General features: G+C 53.6%; 1 protein-coding gene across 1 annotated transcript in view; it reads right to left on the bottom strand.

Annotated features, from left to right (window-relative positions):
• SPTB (spectrin beta, erythrocytic) overlaps positions 1-6,892 on the bottom strand; it is a gene marked incomplete at both ends in the record, with an annotated part of 65,771 nt that extends 58,879 nt beyond the window's left edge. Inside the window, one exon of the mRNA XM_082840800.1 lies at positions 6,745-6,892. Within this exon, the coding sequence (XP_082696926.1) occupies positions 6,745-6,892 (148 nt within the window). The remainder of the gene's footprint in view (positions 1-6,744) is intronic.
• Positions 6,893-12,188: the final 5,296 nt, after the last annotated feature.

The raw sequence follows: 12,188 nt of genomic DNA, 5'->3' as shown, positions 1-12,188 counted from the left end.
CATGCATGTCTATATGTACAAAGACACATGTGTGATTATCTGAATTTCTCACTAGACTGTAGAACAAGGTGCCCTGGTTGATCCAGTTTCCAGAGTCTGAAGGCCAAAGGGTTCGGAGGCAAAATTCTCCCAGAGACTAAGCTGCTACCAGCCTCCCTGTCATTCTGTCTCAGTGACATGATAAAAAGGGAAAATGAACAATTGCCACAGATGCTCTGAAAATGACATTCTTGGCATCTCTTCAGCCAAGCAGCACGCAGGGGGGACCCCATGGGGGGAGAAGGGAGGGAGTGCTGGCTGCTCCCAGGACCCAAAAGCACAGTCCAGGCCTGGTATCAGAACCTGCCCTTGGGAATGAAGCTGACAGCCCATAGGAATGTCCCAAAGATGGAGGAGGCTATTAACATGGCTCACTCAGACTGCGCCGCATGGGGAGGGAACAGAGTCTCATTATTAACCTTGGTGTATTAATATTTGATAAAGCATCTTCACGATGATAGATAGCAGTCACCCAGAACAGGGGAACAGCTGTGGTTCTGCAAAGCATTCTCAAAGAGGAGGAACAGTTTTTATCAAGAGGGGACAATGGGAGAAAGTGTTACGTCCTGGGCAGGGGAAACTGCCCCGGACCACACAGTGCAGGTGGCACACTGGCCTCCCTCGTAGGTTGGTCTACACAGGTAACTGGCAGGTTTCTCTGCACAGTGGCCTGTCTCAGGGGAAGAAGGAGAACTCACAATGGCTGACCTCCAAGAGCTGCTGAGCCAATTATGTTTTTCTTCTGACAGCACATTAAAATGATTGCTGATGATTAAAGATATTTCTGTGAATAGTACATTTTCCCAATATCTAGTCTCTAAATAGAACTCCATTCCGTGTTTTGAAATCTGAGAAGAAAACATTTTAAAAATTTCTCGTTAATGACACCATCTTTGTTCTCACAGGTGGCTTAAGAGAGACATTTGGGCCATGCACACCTGATGCCTTGGTCTCCAGCAGCTGTTTTTGAAACTGTCAACTTAACAGGCTGCCAAGAAGCACCCCTGTGCCAGGGGTCAGGCTGCTGACCCCTCCTGGCACAACTGTGACGGAATCCTGCTCTCTGAAAGAAATCATTCACCCTTCGGACACAAAGCCCTTCTCACACAACTGGGGCACCTGGGCTCAGAGTCACCCTGGTGCAGGTGGGGTGAGACTAAGCGTCACTTTTTGCCACCAGAGTCAGGAAGGAGCCCATACCACCCTCTCTGGGGAGTTTCCGGAGGGTCCAGGCTGGTGGGCAGGGAGTGCCAGGGTCTGAGGACCACTGTCCTAAAGCTCTGATGGAATACCTGCCGGTCGCAGAACTTAACCTTGGGGCCTGGGCACAGTGGGTCTGGAAGACATTCAAGGTGCAGAGTGGCAGCGACCATGTGCTTCAGGGTACAGGGACACGGCCTGCAGTGCACCCGCTGCCCTGTTGCGTTCTCTGAATTGTCCTAAAGCAACCTCACCTCTGGCCTCACCTCATTTCTAGTAAGAAGGCTACAAAGAGACAATGTGGAAAGGAAGCACATCTCTAGTTTGAACCACGACTTGGATTCTGATTTAAAGGCACAAGCAGAGTGGGCTACATAATTTCGTGCATTTTGTCTTAAAAGGGAGGCTCTGTGTAGTCAGTCCCTTAGTAATTGTTCAATGAGCCAAAAAGGGGGAGAAAGGGCGTGTCGGGTCCTCCCCTCCTCACAGCCTCCTCAGGAGGCCCCAGCCTGCTCTCTGCACTGCAACCTTCCAGATGCCTCTGCATCAGTGAGCTGGAAATCACACAGCGGGCGGCACTTGGGATGCGGGGAGGCTGAGCTGTGTGCGTGCATAAGGCAGGCAGGGGATGTGCGATGGAGGCTAAGGCACAAGGTTTCTCTTTTCAGGGCATCTTTCTGTTGCCTTCCTCCAAACCCCGCCCCCCCCCCACCACCATCCCCGCCCAGTGCGGCCACATCTGCCCCGAGGCAGCATCCTCACCCAGATCACAGGGGTACACAACCAGGTGCGAGGGTGCGTGCAGGCAGAGGCCTCCTCTGGGATGAGGAAAGAGGGCACAAAGGGCAGGCGTTCTGGCTGAAAATTCCCCGCAGCCCGCAGTGCTCCATCCCTCATTCAGACCCACAAATGTTTGCCTAATGGCGCCCAGTGTGAAGGACAGGAAACGGGGTGAATGAGGATGAGGATGGCTCGAGGAGACACTGGGAGCTTTTTTTTTTACTGAAACGCGAAGGCTGGAACCTCTTGGAGGGATAGGAACTTGGGCTTTCCAGCTGCTCCCCTTCCTCTAACTTTCAAAGCAGGTCTGAAAAGTAGGAGGGGGCCAGAGGCAGTCATCAAAGCAGAGAATGGCCTCCCGTTCAGGAAGAAGCCTCAGGACTTAGCCACCGCTGAACCTCAGGAAGCGCTGTCAGCTTTAGAGGCTGACACTGGGTGCAACATCTGCCCAGGGACCTACCTGCGAATATTCCTGCTGGGCCCCCAACCCTCCCCTTGGCATGCCAAGGTCAAATCCATTCCCATCCAGGAGCCTCCTGCAGTGTCTTCTTACCCACCTCCCCTTTCGCTTTAGTCAGGCTGATCCAGTTTTGAACCCAGAGTAATTCATTCTGGAGAGGAGTCAGGTATTTGTATACCAACGTGGCAGTTTCCAGGCAGAATAACCAGATGGCTTGTTTATTTCGGCCCTGGGCGGAAGAGCCGTGAATGGTCTGAAAGGCTGAATAGGGAGTGCTTCCTTTGGAGCTGAGAGGAAGATGACTTAAGAGGCAGAATAGATGGAGTCCAGCTAACCTAATGCAAGTCCTCTAACCACAGGTCACTAAGCAGAGAGGGACCAGGAAGAGCTGCCACACTAGGAAGAGCATCTCACAGGGCCTCACCGTCCTCTGGTTTCTTGGGCCTTCCTGTCACCCAGCTGACGGCAGACACACACCTGGGGCCTAGGCTGGATGCCTCTGGAGAAAGATCTGCACAGCAGCGGGCTTCATCCCCATGGCCCCTGGGTCCCTGGGGACCAAGCCAAGAGCTCGAAGGGCAAGCATTAGCCTAATTCCGCTGGTCCCTGGCTCTTTTTTCCAACCCAAGCCTTCTAAGATGAAGGAGGGTGGGGGTTAAGAGGGAAGAAACTGGCCCTGGAACAGGCCAAGGTAACTGGGACATTGACTGAGCTGATGAACTTGAATATCTGAAGTTGGGAGAAGAGAAGGGACAGAAAGATACTATTCCTGGGAGTTCCCTGGCGGTCCAGTGGTTAGGACTCAGCGCTTCCACAGCCAAGGGCCCAGGTTCGATCCCTGGTGGGGGGACTGAGAAGATCCCACAAGCTGCAAGGCCAAAAAAAAAAAAAAAAGAAAGAAAGATACTATTCTTAAGAAGATTTCCTATAAATACTAACATTCACCTAGTATATTATTAATAAAATAACTTTCATAAACCTTATCTTACTTGATCTTCACAACTACCTTGGGAAAATACTACTGTCTTCATTGCGTAAAACAGGAGATTGGGGGCTTCCCTGGTGGCGCAGTGGTTAAGAATCCACCTGCCAATGCAGGGGACACGGGTTCGAGCCCTGGTCCAGGAAGATCCCACATGCCGCGGAACAACTAAGCCCGTGAGCCACAACTACTGAGCCCCTGTGCCACAACTACTGAAGCCCACGTGCCTAGAGCCAGTGCTCCCAACAAGAGAAGCCACCGCAATGAGAAGCCCGCGCACCGCAACGAAGAGTAGCCCCGGCTCGCAGCAACTAGAGAAAGTCCGCATTCAGCAACAAAGACCCAACGCAGCCAAAAATAAAATAAATTTATAAAAAGAAAAACCCAGGAGATTGAGTGAACTGTCCTCCATGGCAGTAGCATTAGCACTGGAACCAGGACCTCAATCTGGGTCTTGTGACATTTTCCTCCTCATCCCAGGACCTTCGATTTGAGATGGGAAAGACCAGGCCAACATCTCCAACGCTGCCATGTATACGTACAAAGCAGATCACCGCCATCTTTTAAGAAATACAGGGCTGCACGCCTTCCTTGCCGTAGTACTCCTGGGAGTGGGGGAGTGGCCTCAGAGCACGCTGGAATAATAGCGACCAAAGGCAGCCTCTGCTTCCTAAGCCTCTTTGGAAAGGCTGACCCCGCCTAGACTGCCAAGTCGGCCCCAAAGACGGCACTGAAGAGAAAAACGTCAAGAAGTTAAAACCAGTGGGGAGGTGGGTGTGGGAGACTGACGCTCCCTTTCTCTGCTCTGGCTACCCAACCACTCTACTTTGGACCTTCTCAAAGCTTTAGTTTCTCCCACAGGTCACTCAGAGTGGGCTCTCAGGAGAGGAAATTCAGTAAACTGGTTAGGGTTTTCTTTGTTTTAAAAAATCCTGAATGGACCCCAACCTTGCATGTTTACTTGTTAGCCAGATGTTCTAAATGACTAAGGTCCAGGCATGCAGCTCTACACTCTGCGGTTCCTCTCCTTCTGGGGGGCTTTCAGATGCTTTGATAGATGAGATGCACACTCGTAGTGAGGAACAGGCAAGGCTGGTGGAGGCCCCTTCCTGCTCAACCCAGTTCTACCAGTTTCCCAGGCTGCGCATCACTCAGGCCAGGCTACCACACAGACCCGCCAACTGGACCAACTCTTAGCCCATCGGCCTGTTAGAACCACACACACCCTTCAATCCCCGGCCCCAGGGCCACCTCTTCCATAGACAAGTCCCTGATGCTCCCGGCATCTCCCCCTTTGTTCTCTCATTGCTATTTAATTATGTGTCTTTCCCATAGTTCTTCTCTAATTCTACTCATGCTAATTAATGATGAACATGGTTCACTTCCCTAATAGATCATAAACTCCTCAGGGACGCATACTATGTTGAATCCAACTCTGTGCCCCCTCCTCTCCACATTCATGTCTGGGTAGGGGTTTAGCTTTACACATAGTAGGAACGTGACTGATAATTGTTAAAATGGAATTTACCTCGATTTCTTAAAAAACAGGTTACCCGTGAAACACGAAAGACAGCCCCACTCCTCAAGCTGCTCTTTGGCAAACTTTATGGAACACAGTACCGCTCTCCCTCCAGCTGTATCCCAGGGTCACTGCAGCCAGACCCAGCCAGCATGAGACACAAAGAAGGTCACCAGACTGGCAAAGGCAAGGGTTCCAAGTTTGGTTATTTAAAGAGGTTAAAATTACACTGGGGTTGGTGCCAGTATACATCCCCTAGGAAAACCAAGGACGGATTTTGTGGGGTAAGGGATGGTGAGGAGGAGATGAAGGAAGAAGAAAGGGCGTTTCCTGCAAAGAGCAAGGACCAAAAGGGTGACGGCTGAGACCTGAAAGGATTCTCCACCGTGACAAGGGAATGAGCCACCCCATCCCTTTTACAGGGATGGGAAACCCAGACACTCCGGAGGTGAAATGTCATCATGGCCTCAGAGGGGCCCTGCTCGTGACGCAAGGTCAGTTGGAGACCCAGGCACCTGGGAACAGAGTGGAGGGAGAGAAGGTGGAAGGCACCTCAGAGAGGGCCATGAGCGAGGGGCAGTGGGAGAATCAGCCCAGAGAGTGCTTATGGGAAGGCTGTGCCCTTCAAACAAGGCAGAAGATGGAACAGTCGATGATGGGGGAAGCGAGTCTGATCTGGGCCGATCACTGGTGGAGCAGGTGAAGGAATCCAACCCCTTTCCTAGTTTAGACCCATACACCACCCCACGTAACCCAAACTCTCTTTATTGGTCAAGGACTTAGGGTCAGAACATAGCTACCCTGGGCAGGGCTCCATGGAGGCAATGGTCACAGGGGTTGGAGGGGGGAAAAATCCCAAGAATCAGATCTCAGCCAGCAGGGGGAGGAGAAGCCATTTCCACTAGAGATTAAAGATTCCCTCTCTCTCTCCCTCTCTCTCTTTCTTTCTCCCTCTCTCTCTCAGACACACACACACAAATCTATTATGAACCTGCTAAGTAAAAATCTAATTCCAGGGACTTCCCTAGTGGCGCAATGGTTAAGAATCCGCCTGCCATTGCAGGGGACGTGGGTTCGAACCCTGCTCCGGGAAGATCCCACATGCCGTGGAGCAACTAAGCCCTTGCGCCACAACTACTGAGCCTGCGCTCCACGAGAGAAGCCACCGTAGTGAGAAGCCCGCGCACAGCAACGAAGACCCAACGCAGTCAAAAATAAATAAATGTATTAAAAAAAAAATCTAATTCCAGTTTGATAAGAGGTTTAGTCCAGAAAATCCTCCTTTCTGAGGCAGTGTGGAGAAGACGTTATCTGTTCTCAGTTTCCTATCGAATCACCCTTTCCTTTCGGGGCCACAGAGAAGATGATGACAGTTCCTCTATCCAGGACCAGGCAGGGGATCGAGGTACATGATGAGGTCCACGCCCCCCTGCCCGGCTGTCCCGCCCCTCACACACCCCTTCGCCCAGACCTTCTTTCACTTCTGACTTTGGACACAGGTCATTCAGGACAGAGGTTGAGGCCAAGGGTCCACCTGCAGCACCTCACACCTGGGAGGAAGTGGGGGACATGTGGGAGGAGAGGCTGCCTGATCTGTGCTCCCTCCCGAGGGGCCCATGCCTCTGAGCCACGCAGCCATGTCTCCATCACCGCCCTGCTAGGGCTCACGCCAATGCACACAGAGGATTCACCACAGGCGGGAAGGGCAGTGAACCTCGGGATTAGGCGAGCGGCTCCCCTAACCGCCACGGCCCCGAAGAGTACCTGCCAAGGCCTTGATCCGGGACCTCTCAAAGAGCCTGGCTGAGCTGTTGTCATTATCCAGCTCATCGTCCGGGGCATCCCAGCGGGCATTGATCCGGCTGTATGGTGGCTGGTTGCCCACGTTTTCAACCTCCGTGGCCGATGTCATGTCAGCAGGCTCTCAGCAGCTATGCCTGCCTCAGTCTTCATGGAAGGGTCCCTGGGGGCGGACAGCAACATAGTCAGAGGGTTAGTGCCCACCCCCTTGGACTTTGTCTCAGGGGAAACTTATTTGGAGCGTCCAACAGGAGTATATCCTGCGGGAGCAGCGCACGGTGCCCTCTGCCTGGCCATGCTTCCTACCCAGGGTCTCCAGGTTGTCAGGTATAAAATAATGCAGCAGCAGAAGCAGCAATGGTACGGGCGGCAGTGGCGGCGGGGACGGAGAGCTGCACGCAGCAAGGGTCAGGACAGCCAGCAGGTGGAGACGTCAGTCGCAGGCAGGCCCGCTGCCTCCAAACCCGCTGCGGCGGCCACCGAGGGGGCTGGCTCTCCTGGGAGTCAGAGGCTGGCATGGACGAGCTGGGAATAGCAGCTCCATCCTGTGGACTGGGGCCAGGACCCAACCTGGCGGGGAGGTGGGGACAGGGCAGGAGAGAGGAGAAGCTGGGAGTTGGCTGAGTCTGACTCAAACATGAATCAGTGGGGAGAGAGGAGAGCATGAGCTTTAAGATGCCACTGGTGCCACCAGCCCCTGCAGCTGCACTGGGGAAAGTTAACTCCTCCCAGGGGCTGCCCAAGAGCCCTCCGAGTTCTTTCCCTGCAGCAAACATTCAGAAAGCTGGGCCCTTGGTTTGGCCTCCTCTGAAGTACGCCCAGGTGCTTGGACAAGCTCTCCTGTTGCATCCCAGGCACGATGGTGGTGTGCGGTGGTGAGGGGATCCCACCGACAGCGGAGCTGTGTGTGTTCATCTGTGCCGTGAACATGGGCGTCGGGAGCACTGGGTTCCTCACTTGCCTGTCACGCATTCACGAGGCTCATTCATTCATGATTATGTCAAAGATGCGCCCAGTCCCTACGAGGCGGCAGGCACTGTGCCAGGCAATTATGAGCAAGACAGGAAGGGCCCTGTCCTCGTGGAGCTTCTACTCTGGCAGCAAGACAGAGGATTGAAGAAGCCGTTACAACAAGGTGTGATGCTGTGCCACGACTAGGAAAGGATGAGGGAGCATGAGGGACTCGTGCTAGAGGCTGGGTATCCGGGGAAGGAGAGTTTGAGCGGATTCCTAGAGGAAGCTTGGAGGCATCCTATAAAGGGATAGGTGGAAGGGAACGGGTCCAAACAAAAGGAATAACGAGCAGGTGCACTGTTCTGAAGGTAAGAAAGGGTGTGGCGAAACTTAGGAACCTTACGATATAACTGGAGGTGAGGGCGAGGTCAGAGAGAAAAGCGGGACAGGAGGCTAGAGAGGCCGGGCTGGGTCCTCAATGTCCTGGGCCTTTGGAAAAAGACCGGCTTCCCTTCAGTCTTAACTTCCTCCCCCGTACCTGCCCTTCAGTGCTCTCCCCAGGGAGCTTACAGGACTCCAAGATCAAGTCTGTGACACAGAACAGGGAGCCCAGAGCCTTCCTATCCAAGAGAACAAAAGGGGTGGGAGTAGGGGAGGCTGTGAGGCAGACAAATGACAAGTGTCGACAGCGAGTGAGCTGTGAGGTAAGCCACTCTCTCCCGGAGCGCGTGCATACACATGCACGTCACACACGCACTCAGTCCAGCACACACACTCACCACCCAAGCAGGCACACGCTTGAGGAAGAAGTGAAGCCAGTTCACCAATCCAAGCGTGACTGCATCCGCAGAGCCCTTATTTTTCAGACTGAATCACTTCAGGCTCCTTTTCCCCCATCTGATGAATCAATCCCACCGCAGGCCTTTGCGGTAAGACAGGAGGAGCCAGAATTATCCACCCTAACTGCACAAGGGAGGAAACCAAGGCCTCCTAGGATGAGGCCTCCCCAAGGTCATCTCGGGAATTACTGCTGCGGCCGGGAAGAGGCCAGACTGGGAAGAGGCCACTTTACGAAAGCAGGTGGGGAACGAACATGGCACACGGGGTCAGAGGGCACTCCCCGGCTTCCAGGGCTTGGCCAAGGTGTTTGCTACTCATGCGGCAGGCAGGGGGCGGGGTGGGGGAAGGCAGGGGAGCCAGCCATCACCCCACCGGGTATCCGCGTGATTCCAGGCCTGGGACCCAGCACACCCTCGTCCCTTCTGACAGCCTGTCGTCTTGCACAGACGCGCTGCTTCCAGGGCTGAGATGTCCTACTCGGCTGGCCCCGCGGAGGTGGCTGGGAGGGCCCTCCTCCCTCCACCACGCCCTTCCCTACTTCCCTTAAGGGAAACCACCACCAGCTTGGAGCTGCGAGTGGGGAGGGGCTGACAGGCTGACCGCTGGCCCCTGAGCAGGGCCGAGCTGCCAGATGCAGACGGCGAGGTGAGATCGGATCGTGCGTGCAGGAGGTAACCAGACCCTGGCTCTCCTTCTCGTCTCAGGCTATTTTTAAGCGTGGCTGAGAGGGGCCCAGGCTGCGGGGCCCAGGGAGTGAGATTACCTTTGCCGCGGCTCCGTAAATAAGTCTGCCCCAGAAAGATGAGCCTGAGCGGGCAGACCAGCAGGACCGGGCGTTCAAGACAAGACTGATGGCCCCGGGAGCAGAAGAGCAGCCACTCGACAGCAAGTCACCCTGCTTAAAAACGCCCGTGCCGCCTGCGACTGCAGCTCGGAGGAGGCTGCAGCCGGGCAGCGGCTCTGCCGGAACGTGAAAAAAAACACACGTGCGCGTCTAAACACACAACGCTAGGTGTTTTTTCTTTCTTTCTTTCTTTTTTTTTTTTTAGAAGGGTCAGGTCCCTGAAGACAAACACCAAGGAAAGAGATTCAGAAACTAAAGAGAAGCCCTCTTCCTCCTGCCCCCTCCCCCAGCCATGCCCACCCCAGCAGCCTGCCCAGATGGCATCCCATCAGGGCCAAGGGGCTGGGGGCTGGGCCAGTGTGCTCAGAGGCAAGGGGAGAATCAGGTGTGAGAGGCAGAAGAGAAGAAAATAAGAAAACAGGAAAGCTACAGATGGTTATTCCAGGAAAATAAAACAAAACAAAATATGCCTAAAACCAAATTCAACCCAGGGTCACCCATAATTGTCACAACGGCCCTTCAAAGGCATGGCAATAAAGAAACCACCATGACTGAAAAGAACAGCATAGGCTGGGGACACACGGTGGGGACACCCAACCAAATGGGGGGGTTCATGGAAATGACATCTAAGTTGATATCGGAGGGGAACTTGGAGCCAAGGTGATTCAGTCACGTCTTTAAGGATATAAGTCATCTATGCAGCCAGACTGGCCCTCCATGCGCATGGCAGACAGCAATTCCATGGCTAAAAATAGGCCCCAAATTGCACCTCTCTTCCCTGCCAGCCCACCCAGGAAAAAAGGTATAAGAAGAAGTTCCATGTCCATTTACTCCCCAGTTCACCCTGAAGCCCCCTAGAAGCCCTTCTCGCAACCCACCAGACCCTCGTCAGACTGCAGGTGGGTCTTCTGTGGTCTGTGGGACTCCGCGCCCAGGACAGCCCACCTTCCCTGTCCGTCAGCCTGCCCGTTCAGCAGCGGGGCAGGCCCGTCTCCAAAAGCACAGTCCGAGGCTCAGCCCCACACGGCGAGCTTCTGCCGCCCCCTGACCCCAGGTTACACTTTGAGTGGGATGGGTGCCTAGAAGACTTGCCCGCAGCTCAGTACTGAAGAGCTCATGTGATCGCACAGCGCACTCACTTGCAGAAGGAGCGCCTGCCTGGGAAATGGATTTCACAACATCACTGATGCAACCCACAGCTCTGCCCTTCGCTCATGTGCCCAGGGCCCCGTCTGCTTCTGAGATCAGGTGTTAGGCCTCGGAATTTCAAGCCCACGTGCTATGCTCAGTTAATTCCCAGGGCGGGTAGGAACCCAGGAGGTGGCCGCCGTGGCAGCTCCTCTCCCCGCCTGCAGGGTGCTGCCAGAGTCCTAGGTAGAGCTCACTTCAGCCCTTCCCATAGCGCTGAGCAGCAGAGGATGGATGTTCTTTTCTTTCCCTCCCAACCCTATCCCCTCTTTCCTGTACCACACAAACGTGAGCAGCAACAAAGTCCAGGAGTGAGAAATGGGGGAAATACAGGCTGATGCTGTGTTTCCTTAGCAGGGTCACCGGTGCAGGCTACTGCAATAGCTTAAATACAGTCTTCCTTAAACCGAGAATTTAGACCTTCTCTATCTCTATTTTCTCTTTAGTTGTAAGGTTTGACCCCCTCACTTGCTTCCTATTTTGTTCTGCCCCTTTATGCTACCCCAAACCTGCTTTTAACATGTTTTGCTACTATGGCAACCCAGGTCAAAAGATTAAATCCTAAAGTTTCCCTGGAAATTTTCTGCCAATACTTTTACCAAAACAGAACGTTCTTCTACTCCCTTTGATCATAATCTCATTGCACATTCACAGACACCTTAAAGAATAGTTAAACACTCACTAAAACATCAGGAGAACCAGTGAGCTGCCCAGTGCAGGGTACTCTAAATCTACAGCCAGCCCCAACTTCCTCCCCCCATCCCCCGTCTCCAGCCTGGCACCTCCATCCGTCTAGCAGACGTCTCCACCTAGAAATTACGGCTCAGTCTCATTACGGCTAAGACTGAGCACACGGCTCCCAGCACAGCAGAGTAGGGGAGCTTCAGGACCATAGGGTGACAATGAGGCCCGGGCAAGCATACCACCTGTGGGTGAACTTTCCAGCAGATGGACATCACCAGCAGTGCCTGGGCCAAGCTGCTGCCTCTCCCCAGAGCACACTCTGCTTCCCCACACTCTACCGTTCCCATTCTGACCCAGCCTGGCTTCCAGTTCCTCATCAGGAGGGTGCGGTTTGGGGGTTCTTAAAGTCTCAAGATTCCTATCCATGGTTGCCACCATCAAGGATGCCCGTACATTTGCAACATCCTGGTCATTCTAGTCCACTGCTGTTTGGTCATTTTAATCCTTCTGCTCCAGTTTCTGTCACCAGGCAGGGACTTCAGGTCCACATGTCACAACTTGTCTGCCCTCATCATGGAAAAATCTGCTACTAAGAAATGACTTCGGTCATGCTGCAGCTGCTTGGATGGGGGAGGAGGGGAGGGATCACGGCCCCAACAGTTCTTACAGGGATTTGAATGGGGAACAGGTGCTGCTCAGCTCTGATATAGGGATTGGCCCATCAGCCCTCTATCTTAACACCACCTATCAGCACATCACGTCCAACACAGACACAAATGTCCACTGGGAATGATTAAAGGAGAGGGGAGAGATGGTCCTCTTAATATATGCAATTTTCAAAGATTATCTTCTATTGGGATTCTTGGGCTCCATAGCTACACGTACAGAAAGCTATTAC

The sequence above is a fragment of the Leucopleurus acutus genome, assembly GCF_964270905.1.
Source record: "Leucopleurus acutus genome assembly, chromosome: 1".
NCBI lineage: Eukaryota > Metazoa > Chordata > Mammalia > Artiodactyla > Delphinidae > Leucopleurus > Leucopleurus acutus.
Note: the sequence above shows the minus strand (reverse complement) of the source record. Positions and strands in the feature narration are given on the sequence as shown.